The sequence below is a fragment of the Corvus moneduloides genome, chromosome 15 (assembly GCF_009650955.1).
Source record: "Corvus moneduloides isolate bCorMon1 chromosome 15, bCorMon1.pri, whole genome shotgun sequence".
In the NCBI taxonomy this organism is placed as follows: Eukaryota; Metazoa; Chordata; class Aves; order Passeriformes; family Corvidae; genus Corvus; species Corvus moneduloides.
In genome coordinates this window covers 2,173,286-2,192,668 of record NC_045490.1, presented here as the reverse complement: position 1 = coordinate 2,192,668, position 19,383 = coordinate 2,173,286, and the positions used below count along the sequence as shown (strand labels likewise).

The window sequence follows — 19,383 nt, the reverse complement described above, 5'->3', positions numbered from 1 at the left end:
TCCTTTTCTTCTTACCTTTTCCATTTCCTGTTTCCTTTTCCTCTTCCCTTTTCCCTTCCCCTTCTCTTTTCCTGTTTCCTTTTCTCCTTCCCTTTCCCTTTCCCCTTCTCTTTTCCTGTTTCCTTTTCCCCTTCCCTTTCCCCTTCTCTTTTCCTGTTTCCTTTTCCCCTTCCCTTTCCCTTTCTCTTTTCCTGCTTCCTTTTCCCTTTTCCTTTTTCCTTCATGTGCAGTGGAAAAATTCCTTCACAACTCCGCCCTGCCAGAGCTGAGTGTCCACGAGAACGCCTCGCTCGCTCCAGGTGCTGAAGGACCCTGACAATTTATGCCAAAATGCCTTTTTTGACACTCTGCTGCCCCACTTTATCCACAGAGCTGATCCCTGGCCAGCCTGAACCCCCAAAGCCCCTCAGGACAGGCAGTGCCTCTTTCTCTCTCTGCACTCCCTGAAAATCACCAGACCCTGGTGGTTTGAGTAAACTCACAGTAAAAACTTCTACACTCCACTGTTGGGACATAAAGTTTGGGCACCAAGGAAGACACAAGGAGCTGTCAGGATCCCCATGAGCCTCCCTGCTAGGATGGACGGACAGACAGACCCCAAAACCAGCCCCAGACACAAGAGCAGCACCCCAAGTTGCACCCCAGAATTCCACCAGCCACACACACGGGTTCACCAGGGTGCTTGAAACCAGTCAAGCAGTTTCTTTTTATTTCTTACAAAAAGAAAACAAAAGAAAAAAAAACCCAAACCAAAACAAAAACCAACCCAAACCCCAGCAAATTTAAAAAAAAAAAAAAAAATCCATCCCTTAAAGGTGAAGGTATAGACAGGGCATGGACACAGCTACATCTACCTTCTGCTGCCCTCCCCCCCACCCCCGTAATGGAGATTTATACACATTACATAATATAGAGACACGTGGACAAACAAATGGGCCTGGGGAGCCTGGCAGGAGCTGGGCACAGCAGGGCTGATGCCCACCCAGGATGTGCCCAGATCCCCAAGCCCTGGCAGTGCCCCCCTTGCCACAAAGCCCGATCCCAGGGCTGCTCTGGGAGGCTGGGCTTTGGCTGATGGGGGGCTACCCCCAGGTTGGGGTGCTTTTGGCCACCCTCCTCCTCCTCACGAGGTAGTCAGGGAGGTACAGCGAGGAGAGGCAGCCGGGCTTGGGGCAGGACCAGGGGCACAAATCAGGTGGGGGACAAAGCCCTGCCAGCCCAGTGGCTCCTGGCACATTCCCCACAGGAGCTTGGCCAGCCCAGGGCAGACAGGAGAGTGGGAAAAGGGCTAAGGCTGCAGGTGTGGGCACCTCCTGAGGGTGATCCCACAGGGGCACTCCCTCTTGGAAGCTCTTTGGGAAGGAGGGAGCGATCCTGTCACGCGCTCGGCGAGCCAAATACAGTACTTGTGTCAGGAAAATGGAGCACTACCAGTTCCGAGGCTCAGGCTGGGAGGGGAGAGGGAACAGCCCTCATTTAGAGCCGAGGCCACCCAAATAGCACAGGACTTTCTGAGGAGAGCCGGGGCAGAGAGGTCTCTGAGGCAGAGCTGAGATTAAAAGGCCATCCAGAAAAGGCAGGGCAAGGGCACGGTGCCCGGGAAAAGGACACACAGCCCTTCCATCCCCTGTCAAGAGCAGGGATGCAGGTCCAGCTCCTTCCCAGATACTGTGGGAGCTGGATTTGGCTGTGGAGCAGCTCTGGCTTAACTCATCCTGTCCCCACTCCTTTCCAAAGCAGAAGGGATTGAGTGGAGCGAGGCAGAGCGAAGGCAGCGCTGTCTCAGCCCACCCTGCAGCTCTCCCGGGAGCACATCAACACCTCCCGATGTGCCACGCAAGGAGCTTTGTTATTGCACTGGGTTGCAAATGCGGTGCTTATTGCCAGCTCAGGTGAGTCAGCCAGATCAGGGGCTGATGTGCCACCCGAGAAAACCGCAGGTGGGAGGGAGAGGAATCAGCCACACACCGGGGTGCATGAATTCCCATGGCTGAAAAAGAATTTTGGGGCTTCTGGAGATGAGGACGGTCAGGACTTCTCTGATCAAACTGCCCCATCGCCCTCCCAGAATGATCCTGGTCAGAGGCACCACTGTTTTCTGGATCTTCAACTCCACATTCCCAGGGTGGAAAACATGGGTGAGAGAAGGAAGTGAGCATCTGGGGGAGTGGAGAATGCTCCTTCGATTCAGCCAGCCTCAAATGAGAGGGAAAACTGTCATTATTTTCAGCAGCAAAACAATGTGGCTGCATTGCTCACACACACAATTAGACCAGAGAGGGCAACAGGGCTTGGTTAACACCAAACCTGACCCTGCCTTGGCAGAGGGGCTGGACTGGATGATCTCCAGAGGTCCCTCCCAACCCCAAAAACTCTGTGGATCTGTGAAACCCACAGACAGCTGGGTTTAAAGCTCTTCTGGAGAGAAATGTGGCCCTGAAGCTGCAAAAAGCCAAGGAGAGAAAGGAAGAAAGCAGCGCTGGGGAACAACAGCTCATCCACGCTCATCCTCCTGCTGGGATAAGCAGCACTGAGGGCAAGATACTGGCAGGCAGGAATGTCAGCATGGAAAAACCCCAGGCTCTGCTTGCCCAGAAGCCTCCCCCAGGCCAACCTGGCTCACAGGGTGAAATGCAAGTACCTGGAGGACAGGCAGGTGGGGTGACAAACAAGGTTGGCAGCCCCTGAGCACCAGACACACCTCAGAACTGGTGGTGATGAGGAGCTGAGCTCCCACATTCTGCATTGCACTTGATAATTTCAGCACCGAGGGAAGGACCCAGCTCCTGGCTGCTGCCCGCCAGCCCGGGGAGCTCAGTGGGTCGTGGAAAGGGGTGGTCCCCTCTCAGTCCAACAGGCAGGGCAGTCTGTGTGGGGAGGAGAGCAAAGCATCCCTTTTCCAGGGCATTTGGGGTCGTTCTGGTCCTCTGTGCCTTGCATAGAATTCCTCAGCTCCAGAAGCAAAACCCCTCTGATGTTGAGTTGCAGTACTGCAGGGGAGAAGCCTGAGAGCTGTCCTGGACCAGACAGAGAGGACCTGTTAGATGAGGGTGCATTTTTCCCTATTTTTTTCCACCAGGAGGATGTTGAAGTTAACACTTGTCATGGTAGAGCAGGGAAGGGCTGAGGGATGATCCCCGTGAAGGGGGAGCAAGGCACAGCCTTTTACCAGGGACAGAGCTACAGGAACCCGTTCTCAGCAATCATTCCTCCTTTTTGCCATGTTCCCAGTGGCTCTGCCACATCCCTGGACTAAGCAATGTGCCCTGCAACTCTTGCCCGTGACCCTGAGCTTCAGGGAAAGGCAAATCCTTCTGTGATTTCCTTCGTTGGTACCACTCCACCTGGCTGCTGCTGGATTCCTCTCTAATTCACCACAGAGGTGGCAAAATGTCACTCAAGGTCCATCTCCCCAGCACAGAGAACCACGGGAGCCAAGTCCTTGGGGAAAATGTGGGGAGGAGGGTGGGTGGGAGCACAGGGGTGGGGAGGGGAGGCCGAGCTGCTCCCTCCAGCTGCTGCCAAGGGGCTCCAGCTGGGAGGAGTGGGATCTCAATTATTATCTTTCCTTTTAAAGCCAGCCTTACAGAAAACTATAAATTAATCTGCTCATTAAATACTCAGGTGAGAGACAAGGGAGCCTCGGGCCGTGCAGGCCGAGGAGTGGCTACGGCTTCTTCCGCAGGTAATTGGAAGGGATCCAGCCCTCCCAGCAGGGCCCCCCAGTCAGGACCTTGCAGAACCACCAGCCACTGCTGTTCTTCTCACGAACTTCAAACAAAGTCCCTTCTCTGAAGCTGTTGGTCTCCTCATCACCTTCAAAATCCGCCACTGCCACGTAGAGAGCTTCCCTGGAGACGTCCGGGCTGGAGACGGGGGCTGAGCTCCTCTCCTTGGCCTCCGCTCTCTCCACGGGCTTGGAGATGACCTTTGGGTTCACGCTGCTTCTGGCTTTGGCTTCGTCTTGGAGAGAGGCAGCGAGGAAGGGCTTGGCTTTGGGAGGGACCAGCATGGGCCTCCCTGGCACTGCAGAGGGCCTGATCTCGGGAGCTTCCCGTGCCGGGGCCCTGGGCTCGGCGGGGACGGAGCCAGGACCCCCCATCTTCTTGGGGGGAGGTGGCCTGCGAGGTGGCACCACAGGGCGCTGCAGAGGGGCGTCCCTGGCACAGGGGGGGGTTGCTGGGCCCAGGGGAGATTTGGGCAGTGCCTCTTTGGGGCCGTGGCTGTCCAGCTTGGGCAGGGCTTTGCTCTCCATGCCCGGCCGCTCCGGAAACCTCCCGCCAGCCTCCGTGGCATTGCTGAAGGAGCTTTCCCCGGCAGCGGGGTCCTGCTCCGAGGGTTTCTCTGGGCACTTGGCAGGTCTCAGCTTGCTCCGCAGGCTGCAAATGTCCAGTTTGTCATCGGCTGGGGGTGGGTCAGCGCGGGGGGACGCAGAGGGTTTTGGCCTGATCTGAGGTCTTGACTTCAAGAACGGGTTCTGAGCGATGGGGTCAGGTTTGTCCTCCACAGGCTCAGCTTTTGGCTTGGTTGGCTTGACAATGGGCCGGAGGTTTGGCTTCTTCACCTCCTTGGCCGACACCTTGTGTCCACATTCCAGTCCCATCTCGTTTTTCAGCTGGAAGAGTTTGCCCTTCTCTGGCTTGAGCTCCGGCTTCTTGCTGTCCTTCGGGGCTGCCGACTGCTTGGGTGGGATCATGGGCAAAATCATGCCCGGCGGCTTGGGGGGAGGTCTCTGCCTCTCCAGCAACTCTCCTTCTGACTTAATGATGGACTCCTTCCTGGGCGGAAGGCTGGGCTTCTCCTCCGTGTCGCGGTCTGAGATCTCCTCGTAGCCCCCGGCGAAGGACAGGTCCCCGCTGTCGGGAGCCTCCTTCCCCTTCCAGTCCTTGCCCCACCTCCCAGTGCAGTCCATGCCATTGGGAGGAGCCTCTGGCAGAGGTCGGCAGGGCCCCGTCGCCTCCTCGCCGGCGCTGCCGTCGGTGTCGCCGAGCCGCAGCTGCGTCATCTCGTTGGGAAGGGGAGCCAGGAAATTGGGCCTGGAGGCGTTGCTGGTTTTCTTGTACTTATCAATGAAGGTGGCAGGGGCCCAGCCTTCCTTCTCCTCGATCTGGATGTACCACCAGCCGCTCAGGTTCTTCTCAATGACCTGCCAGGGTGAAAGGAGACCTCAGACAGCCGCTGTGCACTAAAGGGACTCTGGAACGACGGTAGGGCGACACGTGGCCTTGGTGCTGCTCCAGCCAAAAGCCATGGAATCCCAGGAGTGATTCCATCCTAAGGGGAGGGGAACCTGGTCCTGGCTGCCAGGGCAGGCAGAGGGCTGAGGAAGAGCTGCTTCCATCCCTCCCGGAGCAGGGTGCTGGCGGTGGCCACAGCGTGGCACTGTTGGAGCAGCGATCCCGTGTGGATCCCACACTGCCCAGCCCCTCTGCAGCTCCACGAGCGGGGCTGGGGCCTGGGAGGGGCTGACTGGGGCAGCCCTGAAGGAAAAATCCCCCCAGAGAGGCAGAAATCACATCCGCACACGGAGAAAGCAAAATCACATCTGCAGGAGGGGTTCTGCCAGCAATGAGGGCGTGCCAGGAATTTTGGAAGGGCTTTTAACTTTACACCTGGCCTAGCTAAGGGGAAAAACTCCCATCTCTAACCCCATCCGTGGTGTGGGTTTATTTTCCGTTTGCCCAAACAGAGCACTCACACTTGGGGGACAGAAGGCCACCAAGAACTGTGTGGGGACAAAGTCTCTTGAGCTCCTACAGGTTTTTATCCCACTCTCAGAGCCTGGAATGTTAACAGAGACAAAAGCACGGCTCGTTGGCACCCAGAACACCAAGGGGAGCAGATCTCCCTTGCCTGGAAGGGGAGCTCCTGCCTGAAACAGGTGCCAGGACAATGGGAGCCAGGAGCACTGCCCTGAAGTGAAGATGTGTGAAGGGGAAGGTGGCAGCCTCACCTCTACTTTCATTCCTGCCTGGAAGCTGATGCCGTCAGGGATGGTGGTCTGGAAGTCAGCGATGGTGTAATATTCCTCTTCCACTTGAGGGGGGACAGGAGGCTTCGGCAGGTTCAAACCACGGGGCTGTGACAGGAGAACAGAAAGCCCATCAGTGTTTGTACAGCAGCTGTGACACCACATCCAGGCACGGGGATGAGGCCCCAGCCTTGGAGCAGAGCTCCTCTCCCACCCCCTGTGCCATTGCTGCCCTCCTGCACCAGCTGGCACTTACTATGGTGAGGTCTCGGCGAGGAGGCGGCCTCTGCCTCATCTTTGGTGACTCTGTGGAGGAAGAATTGCAGATGTTGATGAGTTTCTCGCTTTTGAACACGTGTTCAGGAAAGACAAGTGACAGACAAAACAGAAAGGCCAGGACCAAATCTGCCCCAGGGGAAAGGAACCCGAAGGAGGAGCTCCTCAGCCCAGAACCCATCAGCCCAGAACGCGGAGTCACCCAGGTCACCCAGGTTTCAAGGGTATCCCAGCTGTCAGGTTCTCCTGGGAAATGCAGCTGAGGTGACCACGTGAAACTGCTTCTGCATTGCAGGGCTGACCCAGAGGACCTGGCCTGCAGAGGGGTTAAGATCAGAGAATCATAGAATCATGGAATGGCCTGGGTTTGAAGGGACCTTAAAGCTCATCCCATTCCTCTCCCTGCCATGGGCAAGGACACCTTCCACTATCCCAGGTGGCTCCAAGCCCTGTCCAACCTGGCCTTGGACACTTTCAGGGATCCAGGGGCAGCCACAGCTGCTCTGGGCACCCTGTGCCAGGGCCTCCCCACCCTCACAGGGAAGGATTTCTTCCCAAAATCCCATCTAAACCTGCTCTGTCAGTTTGAAGCCATTCCCCCTTGTCCTGTAAAAAGTCCCTCTCCATCTTTCTGGCAGGCTCCCTTCAGGTGCCCCAGTTTTTGAGAGGAGACCATCTCCAGCTGACCCTGCAGCCTGGGAGGGGATGCCCACCCCATCTGCTGACCCTCAGCAGGTCGCTGGGCAGCGCTGTCCCTGTGCCCCCAGTGTGCGTGCCACGGCCCCCCCAGACCCTGCTGCAGGACCCACAGGCCCTGCAAGTCTCTGTCAGCTCAGAGCCTCTTATTTTGCTCAAAACCTGAGGGGAAGGCTGTGTTTGGAGCCCTCCTGATCCCGCCCGGCACTTACTGCGGCGGATGTCGGCGTTGGGCGGGGGCCGGCTCTCGAACCTCCCGTCCCTCTGGCCCCCCGGCCCGTCCCTGTCCCTGCTGGCCAGGACCTGCTGCCGGGAGATGCCGTCCAGATCCAGGGCACTCGAGTGAGCCGAGGAGCCCGAGCCCAGCTTCTGTGGGAACACATCTCCATTCCCCTTCCTGAGGTAGGAGGCAGGGGCCCAGCCCTCCTGGCCCTGGTACCTGTGGGGGCAAGGACGGCAGTGTCACTGCACAGAGCCCCTGTGCCACGAGCCCAGAGCTCAGCACACACCTTGGCTGAAGGCACTGCCAGCTCTGGGCAACCGGAGCTTGCCAGGCTCTCCATGGCACCAGGAGAGCTCCCTCATGACTAATGCTCCCACACAAGCTGGCCCCAGCCAGGGCCAGGGGCTGGGAATGCTGTGAAGCCCAGTTTTCACCTCAGCAATGGCACCAGTTCAGGAACGAAGCGCTCTGGCAGGGGAAGCAGAGGGAAAAACCAGAGGGCTGCTGCTGGGATTGATGTACCTGGTCTTTGGAGAAAACACAAGCCCTCTGCCTGCTGGCAGCCTGGATCCCTTCCCTGCTCTAAATCGGTTTAGGAGAGAAACCAGCCCCGTGAGCTGATTGAAAAACCACATCCACAGTGCCCCTGCCATGCCAGAGACTCTCCCCGCTGGCTGGGCTGCAGCCACCTCGTTCAGATGGCACCAACTACTGAGCTTGTAATTGCCTTCAGGGCTCCTGTGGCAGCTCTCCTCTGCTGAAAATGTCACTGGATGTGTTTCTGGGCTGTGCTGCTGCCAAGAGCACAGGTTCAGTGTGAGGTTAAGAAAATTGCAGTGTGTGCTCCCACCCTGAGTTTGCTCGACCACAGAGAAGAGAAAATGAGCTTCCAGCAGAAAACAACCCTCAGCTCAGGATGGGCTGGAGCCTTTGGCTCAGCACGCCCTGCACACACCCCAAGCTGGCCATTCCCTGCAGGAGCCTCCCACCAGAGCCAGGGGATCCAGCCTGCCCTGGCACACTCGTGGGTTTTCCCCTCAGCAGGATGGGAATGCTCTCACATTGCCCACTAAAGCTCTCACACCTTGGCACTGCTGGATGGCACAGCCACCTCCCAGCACAGGAAATCAGGGCATTTCAAAGGTTTTCAACCAAAGCTGTGCCTGAGCATCAGATTTGTCAGGATGGAGAGAAATGAGTTCTGGTACTCCGCCCTCCCCAGCTCACAGACTTGCCTTGGGACTGAACACCCCACAGCCCAGCTGCAGTGCCTGGGACAGTACCTGATTTTCCACCAGCCCTCCAGGTTCTTCTGGATCACCACCACCACAGCCCCTTTGTCCAGGTTCATTTCATCCTGGTCTCTGGCAGCGTAGGGGTAAATAACCGTGTACTTCTCCTCTGTTGGAAAGAAAGCGCAGTTTCACCGAGGAACTGTTCCCAGGAAGCCTGGCCTCAGCTGAAAAATGGCTATGAAGTGCTCTATATAAATGATAATTCTTGTAATTTCGGTGCAAACACACAGAGATACACAACCATTCAAAGGGAAATGACAGTGAAATGTATTTCAAATCAAACTTGGCTGCGTTTGGAAATGTTAACTTTGGAGAGTGACTCTGGCCCAAGAAGTTCCCTAAAAAACAGGTTCTCCTCTCCCTTAGAGACTTTTCACAGCTCATCACAGAAGCTCTTCCATGCATCCGTTTCAGCTCAGATTTCTTTCTCAGAGCCTTTAAGAGGAACTGTCCTCTCTAAGGGGAGTGTAATCCCACAGGCATGAGGGGGCAACCCCATGCACACAGAAGTGCCCTCAAACTGCTCCAGAGCAGCAGATTCTTCACCATTCCTCCAGAGCTGCAGGAACTTCACCATTCAACCCCCAGGACATCAGTCAAAGCCATGTGGGGAGCCTGGAGAAGAGCCTGACATCCTGGCCACCAGAGCAAAGGATGTTAAGCAGGGATATGGATGTTCTTCCCTTCAGGAGTAAGGAGAAACATCCTAAAAGCCATGCAGACATGTCAGACAATGGGTCCATCCATCCTCCCCTCTCCCTCACCTTGTCCTGTCCTCTCTGGAAGAAACACAGGGAAAGCGTTGCCTGTGCTTCCAGCAGTGCCACAATAGGGTGAAGGCCATTTGGGGTAAAATCTGCCTGCAAAATCCACCCCTCTGGCCATCCCTATATCCCCACCATGCGGGTTTCCTGGATTTGTCTTCTGGAAGGGCCTGATTTCCCACCCCTTCATGCAGAGGAATCCAAGCAGAGAATGTCCTGTCACATCCAGCAGGACCAAAGTGGCTCTTCTCTCCTGACCCCACCTTGAGGCACCAACCCCAGGGCTCATGGTTATTCCAGGAACTAAGGCAGCAGTTCCAAGAATTCTGGAGTAATCCTCATCCTCTAACAATATGTGTGTTGGGGAAAAGCAGAAACTGCAGCTTCTGAGCCCGAAACAAAACGTGAGAAGGAACAGCTGAGAGAAGAGAGGGATGAGGGGCCTCGTGGAAGGCTGAGGAGCAGGGGTGGCACGCACTGAGGGCTGACACATGCACAGCCAACCAACATGCACAACACAGGGGCAGCCAAGAAAGTCTCTGTGTGGTCCACCTTGACCCCATCTGCTGGTGTACAAGTCCCCAAGAGTCCGGCGGCGGCCAAGGTGCCTGGGCAGAGACCAGTATCTCCATGGCACTGGGAACAGCATGGCAGGGAAGCAGGAGAAGGACAAGAGAGGACGTCAGGAGGCAGCACTTCAGGTCCAGGAGGAGACAGGGCTGCCACAGAGTGGTGGTACAGAGACTCTGCTCACCTGGAGCCCTCCCCAGTCTGAGCCCCCCTCCACCTCCAGCTGCCCAGAGGAGGGGCTGAGCCAGCTCCTGCTCTGCTCTGAGCACACAGAGTCACTGGGATGTGTTACCCAGGGGCATTCTGGATTTGCTCCCAGCACAGGCTGGAACCGTGCTATTCCTGCACTGTGGGCTCTTTGTTCTGCACATGTTGAGGTCACGCGCATTGGCTGAGGAGCTGGGCTTTGCTCCTCCTCCAGGTCAGGTAAAACAGCTCCCTGAGCCTAAAGGAGGCACTGGGGTGAGCACTCCTTGGGCTTCAGCGCCTCTGTGGGGAGCAGAGAGGCCAGTGGATGCACCACCAGTATCCAGCTGCCCCAGTCCTGCTGCAGCACTGGGCAGGCAGGACCATTCCTGGGGTTTTGTTCCTTTTCCCAGGTTTTGTTCCTGGGTTTGTCCTCCCCCAGGCTCGTGCCCTGCCCCGTTCAGGGAGGGTGAGGCAGTGCTTCCAGCAGCTCTGTGCACTTCAGCAAGGGGAAGCTGGGGCAGATGCCTCCAGCAGCTTCGTACCTTCATCAGGCTGCATTGAGAACTCCTCCTGGACTCCATCCTGGGCCTCCAGGCAGGTCGCTGGCACCCAGCCTTGCTCCTCCAACGTGCTCACAAACCACCAGCCTGAGGAGAAAACAGCAGGAGGATCAGCCAAGGGCTCACACCAGCCAAAAACTCCCTCCCTCCCTCCAAACCATGAGCCTGAGGGGCTGTGACCCCTTTCTTGCATCTCCACGGGAAACTGGGGTGACCCCAAAACAACAGAGCCAAGCACGGGAGAACTGCAGCTGAGTGACGTCTACAATTCCCTCCCCAGGAAAAGCAGGAGAGGCTCTGGGAGCTGAATGGCTCCAGCCACTGCAATTGCTTTTGGTTTTTTCTGCCCCTTCATGGTTCATTTTCCCCCAGTGTGGGTCAGCAAGCCTGGCCTAATTAGCAGAGATGAATACCCTGTGTGTGAATCGATAGCTGAGTCCTGCTGCGCTCGCCTTCTTTACATTCGTGGAAACAGCAATATTGAAAAGCTACGAGCAAATGCAGGATTTAAAACATCAGCTCTCCCACTGGAAGCCCAGCCAGCTCCAGAGAGCAATTCTGGGCCCCCCCCTGTGTGTCCAGTCAAAACCAACCCGTGCTGCTCGCTGCTAAAAGCACAATTTGTGTCTTTAGAGGGGGAAAATAAAGACTGAGCATTACCCTCAGTGAGTCATTGAGAAAGACAACTAGATTGTCGGGGAGGGAATCAGCTACCTGCATGGGAGGGAAAACCAGCGCTGACCTTTGATGAATAAATGATTTTCCACAGCTTTTGAGCTGGCTGTGCTAATCGTTTCATTTGCTTCAGGGTTGCTTTTATTTCTTTCGTTCTCAAACAGAGCTGCTGGTGCAGCTGATCCTCTGGGGACCAGCTCTCCAGAATGCTAAAATCTGTTTCCATGGTTTATCTTTAACTGCCCCCAACAAGCAATTTCTGTAAGCTTCAGGGAATAAATTCTCCACAAGTTGGGCCCACGGCGTGGCTCGGTCCCTTTGCAGAGGTTAAGAGCAAGTTTAAGTTTTGAAGCAAGCGAAGAGCTCGGCTGCCTGCCCACAGGAATTGTGAATGGACAAAGGGGGCTTTCATGGGCACCACCAGAGCGTCCCCCTCTGTCACTGAAACCAGCCTGCCAAGCCCAGGGATGGCTTTTGTCCTCAGGACACATCAGCCAAGTTTTTCAGCACGAAGAAGCACAAAGTAGAGACTGAAGAAGGTGGACGGCGCCTGGCGCTCAGCACGGGGGGGATCAGCCCTTAGAGCCAGCCCTGAAGCCTCATCCACATTCACACAGACCAAAGCTGCTTCCTCCACATCCCACCTCAGCTCACCATCCCCGTGGGGTACCTGGGGGCTGTTTTGCTTAAGGAAAACACTGAAACACAGGACTGCTCCTCCTGCCCCTGCTCCAGCCCCAGAGCCCTCTGCCAAGCCCAGCTCCCTGTACCTGATTCGTTCTTCTCAATGATATCCACCACCTGGCCCACGCACAGGCTGATCTCCGAGCTCTCCTGCTTCTGGTAGTCGGCCACCACGACATACTGCTCCAGCACCAGGGGCTCAGCCGAGGCACCGTCAGCTCCTGCACAGGGGGGACAAGAACCGACCCGTGTGCCAGGTCAGCACAGCCCCCAGGGCACGGCCACCACCACTGAGCAGCTCCAGGACACCCCGGGGACCCCAGCGTGAGAGGGGTGAGCCAGAGATTTGGGCAGAGTGAGGGGGAGAGAGATCAAACCAGCAGCCAGGTGAGATGGGGACAGCCAGGTGAGACCTTCCGCTGCTGCCCACCAGAGCCACCCAAGCGACCTCACCACCAGCAGCACAGGAGCTCACAGCAGCCTGGACCTGCTTTGGGTTTAGGGGACTCTCCTTTGCCCATCAGCTGCCCCAAGGCACGGACCAGCCCAACACACACGGCCTGCAGTGGGTTCTGCTGGGCTGAGGAGCCCCAGCACCCCGGCAGGAGGTGTTTTAGGACAGGGCAGCATCCCCCGTCCTCATGGCCCCGCTGTGTTCAGCCCCCTCGCTTTGCTCTGCCCCCTGCCCGGCTCCTCCTGCTGCACATCCATTTAGTGGCAAAAATGGGAAAAAACCAGCCCGAGGAGGCGCAGAGGGGGCAGGACACAGCGGGAACAAAGCGTTCTTGTGGGCAGAAAGAGAAGAGCCGGCGGATCGCCGGGAGCTGCGGGATCGCCGGGGAGCGGAGCTGGACCGGCGGCAGGTGGCACTGCGGGATAAGGCGGGACAACCACGGGATAACCGGGACACCGGGAGCACTGCGGGGTAACCGGGACACCCGGGACCACTGCCAGCCCCTGCTGTCACTGGAGGGGAGCGAGGCCAGCCTCCTTTTTAAGCTCCCAGCCACATGTGTCCCTCTTCCTTTCCCCTGCATCCTCCAAAACCCCGCGGGCGTGTGCCCCGGTGGACTCTCCCTCTTTATTCAAATAAAGTTGCAGGACTCCTCTGTCTCCTTTTTGGACATAAACCTCTGGCGTTTGTGGATTTTCCTGACATCGAGCTCTGGCTTCCAACCCAACACTCTGCCTTGCAGCGTCCCAGCCTGTCAAGGAAGACACTGTTCCATTATTCCAGTCTCCCCTGCTGTGGTAAGGTTTAATTAATACTTGAAAAGTGCTCTGGAAGTAGGGGAGTGTTAATTACTACAGCACAAGTGGTATGGAAGAATCACACACCTGATTACAGGTGTTGAGTTTACAGGGCCTGTGCTTTACCCCGAGTCTCACGTTTTGGCAGGGCAGAAATCACATCTGGGCCAGGCACAGCAGAAACACAGGACAATCCCCTCCCAGTCTCCAAGGGGTGTGAAATTCCATGGAGAGAGGTGGTTCCTTGGGACAATTAGGTGAAATGCAGCAGGGAAATTCAGACTGTGACCAAGAATGAGTTTCCATGGCAAGTGCACCTGCACCAGGTGCTGCCTCATCACATCAGAGCTCTCAGCCTCTCAAAAGGTCTTTCCTACGGGAGAACCCATTCCAGGGCATAGGAAACCTAAGGTGCCATTCTCACCCCAAAAGGGCGATGAGTAGACATGGACAAGGTCTTCAGGACTCCCAGGATGTTCTGCTGCCTCCTGGAGAAGTTCAGTGCATGAGGTCACAACCTCTCCAGCTGGTTCTGAGAAAGTCAGACCATAAGGTCTGCAGGACGGTGTTATTCCAAGGAAAAGGAAGGAAATTGTCTGTGTTCAACTGCTATAAACAGCACTCTGCAGAGTTCCAGGTGAGCTGGCCAAGGGCAGAGGATCTGTTCCTGCTCATGAAAGCTTCCTCCACACCAAAACCCAGAGGTGGGGCAGCAGACAGAGTTAAAAATAGCCCCCCAAAGTGAATGGCGGATGCTGGCACTATCTGTTCTACCAGCTCAATTAAAGGTTTGTGCTTCAAGCGAGCTGAGGATCTACCCAGCCCCTGAGAGAAGAATAACTACTCTAGGAAGGGATAAACACTCCCCTTTCTGCCTCCCTCGCTGTAATTACACCCCTGGCTCTGAGGCTATTTGTAGTCTCAGCAGCCAATTCTGGATCCTCCAATGTGCCCATTACACTGGCAAGAGAAACCGTAAACTGAGCTTGGAGGAAGAAGGAGGCGTTAATTTCGGGAGCATCTTCACCTGGCATAATCGTCCTCAACCACAAAAACACAGCCTGGAGTGAGCAGCAGCATCCTGTGCACGGCCAGACTCGGGCTCCTCCGAAATAGCAACAGTGGAAAGCTTCCCAGGGAGATGGGAGACAGCAGAAAGCTCTGCAGCTGGGGAGAGAGGAGGAATTCGTCCCACAGGAGAGGGGGTTTGCTCAGGCAGGAGCACAGACTGTGCAGGCTCAGCACTCCCCAGCTGTGACAATGACACAAACGTGGCCTAGAAAAGGGGAGTCCCTCGAGTCAAGGGACCACTGAGGGCCTTGGGCTGGGCTTGCAGAACTGATGCTCACCCTGGATGCAGGAGAGACACTCAGCACATCCCAGAACCAACCCCAGGGCTTCTTGTTTGCCCATTCACCCAGGGGTTGAGATGTACAAAACCCGCAGGGAACCTCACAGATATGGGGCTGCTTGGGAGGTTTCCAGCCTTTCCAGCTTCAGCTTTGCAAGTGCCAAAGGAGAGGAGCTTCTAACAGAGCTTGGACATTGCTGCTGCCAGAGGGAAACGAAGAGCTCAGCCCTGAATTAGGGGCACAGGTATTTGGGTTTGCAGCCTGTTGTACACTTCAGCCTTTGCCTAATGCATCTCCCAAAAATGTCATTCTTTGGATAAATTTCCTTCCCCCTCTGCTTGTGTGGATTGAATCCAGAGCTCTCAGGACAGCCCCTCTTCTTCCAGACCTGAGGAGTTTGTGATGATCAGTACTGCAAGAGGGCCCTTCCTCCTGCTCTCACGTGAGACGGGCACTGAACGCTGTGCTGAATTCCTTGCAAACCCTCTCATCTCTCCGGGGATTCTTGCAGAATTTGGAAAACAATCACATGGAAATACCATTCACCAGTGCAGTTTCAGAAAGCTCCCCTTCTGGCTGCTGTGTTTTCACTGCCTCCCCTCAGACCAAACGCTGTGGTTTGGGGTCTCTCTGCCCTTGCAAGGACATCCCACAGCACAGCAAAAGGGACGTGGGCACACAAGAAAGCAGCAAAAACCCAACTGGCAGAGGGGCATTTGAGGTCTCTGCCAGCCTCCTCGGGCAGCTCCACCCAAATATAAACTCTGGAGGAGTTTCAGGTTTGCCTGCACGAACCCATGGCTCTCCATCTGTGCTTTCTGTGGAACTGTGAGAGGCAGGGAGAGCAGAAACGCTCAGAACAGTCTCGGGCACTGATGGGATGACTACTTTTAGACAAACCCAAATCAGTGGCCAAGGCAGAGCCCCAAAGTCTGGGGAATAATCCACCCCCTGCAAGCTGCAGGCTGTGCAGAGCCCACGCCTCAGGCTCAGGCAGGTGGGATTACAAATGCTGGTAAAAAAAGCTAAGCAAAGACAGCAGATTGTATTTCCAGTGCTCACACACACCGGGCCCTCCTCAAAACTCCAAATGTCATCTGAGTCTCGTGGTCACCACAGGAGCAGCACTTTAACCCACTCTGCATCCCAGTGTTTGCTCAGATCCCATTTCCAAACCGGGCTTGCTGCTGCCAGCAGCTCAGAGCTCTTTCCAACACTCTCCTCAAGAGCAGTTCACCCCCTCTCTGGCAACTGGGAAATAGCTTACTGTGGAAAATCCTCGTGATTTTTGTTTGCTAGCAGCTGCTGGATGACCCCTCCTCAGGGACATCCTGGATTGAAGGAGTATTTTCTGTGCCTTGCTGCACATTTGCTGCCTCCAAGCAGGCCTGGCTTGAAGACCCAATGAACCATCAGGGATTTCCTCAAGGTATAGGAGGAGTTGGGGTGGCAGCAGCTGAACCAAACCCTGATTCTGCTGCCAGGAAATGCAAGACAGCGAGAGGAGTCTCTGAACACGTCTGGCACGAGGCATCAGCCCTGTGTCACATTACTGACAGCAAACACCTTCCCCTGCTGGCTGCTCCCAGGGGCAGAACAGCACATCCTGCCTTGCCTTGGATGTTATCCAAACTCTTCCTTCCCAATGGAGAACTCCTGCTTCTCCAACAGGCAGTGCCCTTAGATTGAATTTCGCCCTCACTGCACTGAGTTATGCAGCAGAAGGTTTCTTCCTCTTCTTCTCAACCCTAGAGAAGCCTTCCCTTCTCCCGTCCCCAGCACTTCAGAACAGAGCCAGGTTGTGCTTGCAAATGGCTCATGAGAGCTTTAAAATGACCATCCCAGTGTCCTGCTTGGGCAGAGAGCAGTCAGAGATCGAGGAGAAAATGCTGTCCAAAGGTTTTAACCATTTAAAACCCCACGAGTCCCTCAGGAGAGCACTCAGCCCATGACAACAGATAAAACCAGGAGCCACCAACAACATCAGAGCTTCCCATCTGCAGCCTACAGCCAGGCTCAGTGAAGACACTGGGACACCATCAGCTCCTGAGGGAGGGATGAGCTGCAGCTCCAGGGGAACAGAAAGTGGAATCAGGTCTTTGGGTCTGCCCTGTGCCTCTCCTCTCTCCTGCAGGAGGAACCCTCTCACCTACAAGTGGGTTTGCTCACACAGGTGATGGCAGTGCCAACTCTCTGGCCAAAATCCTTTCCACCACCAATTTCAGCAGAATCTCCACGCAGCCAAAGCTCAGACCTTCCTTCCCAAACAACCTCACACCGTTTTCATACCTTCTGCAGCACCAGGAGCTGAAAGATGCCTCCCTAACCCACAGATCAAAGGCTCTTCCACTCTCTCCTGCTCTTTCTGGGAAGCTCAAATAACCCTAAACCACACCAACAAGGGGGTCTTTCAGGGATGTCCCCTCTCTTGAGGAGCAAGGGCACAGCATCCCAGACCCAACCACCTTCCCCAAGGCTCCCAGCTGGTGCCACGGTGAAGGAGAAGGTCCTGGCTGCACCAGGAGACTTTCAGCCCCACGCTGCCCCCAGGCAGCTCAGACACTCCTCTGGTCTCCCGAAATTTTACATCCCCACCCATGCAGACCTTCAGCAGGACCTGGGGCACCAGGAGTCAAGCCCCAGCCCCTGTGCCACCTCCCCGTGTCCACCAGCCACCACAGAAAGCTGCAGGGGACGTGACAGCTTCTGGCAAGGGTGACAAGCTTCCTGCCCCCCAACCAGCTGAGCAGGTGTCCCCCCAGAGAAAGGCAAAGCAGAGCAAGGCAGGAGCAGCTGTTAGTACCTCTCTGCAGGAAAGAGGCCGTTCTCTGGATAATCCCTGATGGAGGAACAAAAGGACGGGAGACAAGGCATGAGGCAGGGAGGGGATGGACTGGGGGGTCCAGCAGTGGGTACAACACCTCAAGGGGTGGAGGGGGAGGCCAGGGCAGTGCTGAGAGCTGTGGGCATCTGACCCACCTTGGGGAGCGCCACGGAGGTTCAGGGGATACGGGATGGGGGCTTGGAGGCTGCAGTGAAATCCCAGTGGATGGAGGGGGCTCACTGTGCTGGGGAGCCCCACGGGGCAGCAGAGCAGGGGTTGGGTTGCCATGGGGCTGGGAGCTCGCCCCGCAGCAGGAGACCTCGGCTGTGGGTGAAAGGAGGAGTTGGTGTAACCAGCAGAGAGGAAAAGGAGTCCTTACCAGACCTCTTCTTTCCAGTGGGCTCCCTGAAAAAGAGAAGGAAGAGTGTCAGCAGAGCGAGGAGACAGTTGGGGTGTTGGTCGAGTGACAAAGCCACCCAGGAAAGCACAGCTGTGATGGCTCTGGTGGGGCCACTGACCTCCCTCAACCAGCTCATGTCTCCCTGGGCATCACCCACCCTTCAAACAGCCTCTTTTCATTTAGAAATTTAATGTTTTGTCCTTCCCTCAGTGAGCTTGGGTTGCTGGCCTGGCCTTGCAACTCCCACCGAGCCACTTGGTACCACCTCAGGCACTCATCCATGGAAGTATCAATAAAATTAAATAAAATGCAGCCAAGATGGAGTGGAAACAAACAGGACATGTTACAGAAACTGGAGCCTGCTGAGTTCAGAGACTCAAAGACCTGAATGCCATGTCCCAGGTGCAGAGATCAACAGAGGAATCGATGGGACAGAGCATCCCAAAGATTTCTAAACAGAGGCAGCGTTGCAGAGCTAAATCAGAGTTAATTAATAAGCCCAGTTAAAATTCCCCCAGTTCAGAGCTACGACAGGGAAGGGAGGCAAAGCAAGGCCAGATGAGCAGGCTGGAGATCAGCAGGTGGGAATGGCACCCTCATGCTGATGGCAATAACTGGTGTTTTCCCCCTGCCTTCTGCTAAACCTATCACTGTAACTCATCCCCTGCTTCCTTTCTCCGGCTGCTCCGTCTGGCTGAGGGGGCAAGGCAGGAGCTGCAATTTCACTTTGCTGCTGGGATGTTGCTGGCAGGGACACAAAGAGCTGCAGGTCTGAAGAGCAGCAGCCCCGGCCCAACCACCTCAGAGGGGACAGGAGCTCAGACAAGACAGGAAACAGCAATAAACCCCCGGCAGCATCTCCTCCTCCTCCTCGGATCCCTGTGGAGCAGAGAAGGGCAGAGGCAGAGCTCACATGCTCAGCTCCCTGGGAACTCATGGCTCCAGAAGAGAAGGAAAAGCCACTCTGCCTTGCACTGTGAATCTCGTTTAGCTCCAGCCCCCCCAGCACAGTTACAAGGCACTGATGCACAGCTGTGACAGGGGGACACCAACCAGCCCCACAGAGGTGGCAAAACCCAGGAATGGTTCTCCAGCTGCTCCCCAGAACTCTGAAGGCAAGGGCTCCTGTGTGACTGGAGCCTCACTTAAAGCTCTGAGCCAGCACCACAGTCTCAGTGGGCTCAGCTCAGCGTCCTTCAAGAACCTCATAATCCCCTGAAAGGAAACTTTGACACATGGAGAACTCTAAGCTCGTTTAATAACCCCCATGCCATGTTTTTTTAGGAAAAGAGAGTCAGGTTTCTCCAGCATCTTCTCTAGGCAGCATCCCTGGGGATCCAGGGATGGGAAGGAGTGAGATGGGGAGCACAGGGGTTTAGCAAAGTGAGCAGGTTGGAAGGTAAATTAAAAACAAATACAAAGGGGCTGCTTTTCAACAACCTGTAAGACAACTGTTAGACTACTCACTGCAGGATTCTGGGACACTGAAATTCTTTGTGGACTTACAGGGTCATAATTCAGACAAGAAATGTTAATTAAAATTCATTAATTATAAACTCAGGTCTAAAGAAGAGTTGTTACAATCTGGCTTGACTTTAAACCCTTTCCATTTAGTGGCTGCTGGGCCAGGCAGGTCCCTGAGCTGCAGGGAGG

The 19,383-nt window shown here is 55.7% G+C and overlaps 1 protein-coding gene across 4 annotated transcripts in view; it reads right to left on the bottom strand.

Moving 5' to 3' along the window:
- Positions 1 to 669: 669 nt before the first annotated feature.
- The window catches only part of SH3PXD2B (SH3 and PX domains 2B), a 61,165-nt gene continuing 42,451 nt past the window's right edge, over positions 670 to 19,383 (bottom strand). For 2 of the 4 annotated variants that reach the window (XM_032124961.1, XM_032124963.1), the window contains 9 exons: positions 17,710 to 17,735; positions 17,310 to 17,345; positions 11,990 to 12,124; positions 10,527 to 10,631; positions 8,450 to 8,567; positions 7,156 to 7,382; positions 6,228 to 6,277; positions 5,954 to 6,079; positions 670 to 5,146 (listed from right to left, as the gene is read on the bottom strand). In XM_032124961.1, coding sequence (XP_031980852.1) covers positions 3,668 to 5,146; positions 5,954 to 6,079; positions 6,228 to 6,277; positions 7,156 to 7,382; positions 8,450 to 8,567; positions 10,527 to 10,631; positions 11,990 to 12,124; positions 17,310 to 17,345; positions 17,710 to 17,735 — 2,302 coding nt within the window. In that variant the 3' untranslated portion in view covers positions 670 to 3,667. The remainder of the gene's footprint in view (positions 5,147 to 5,953; positions 6,080 to 6,227; positions 6,278 to 7,155; positions 7,383 to 8,449; positions 8,568 to 10,526; positions 10,632 to 11,989; positions 12,125 to 17,309; positions 17,346 to 17,709; positions 17,736 to 19,383) is intronic. The other 2 variants (XM_032124962.1, XM_032124964.1) reach the window with 2 other exon arrangements.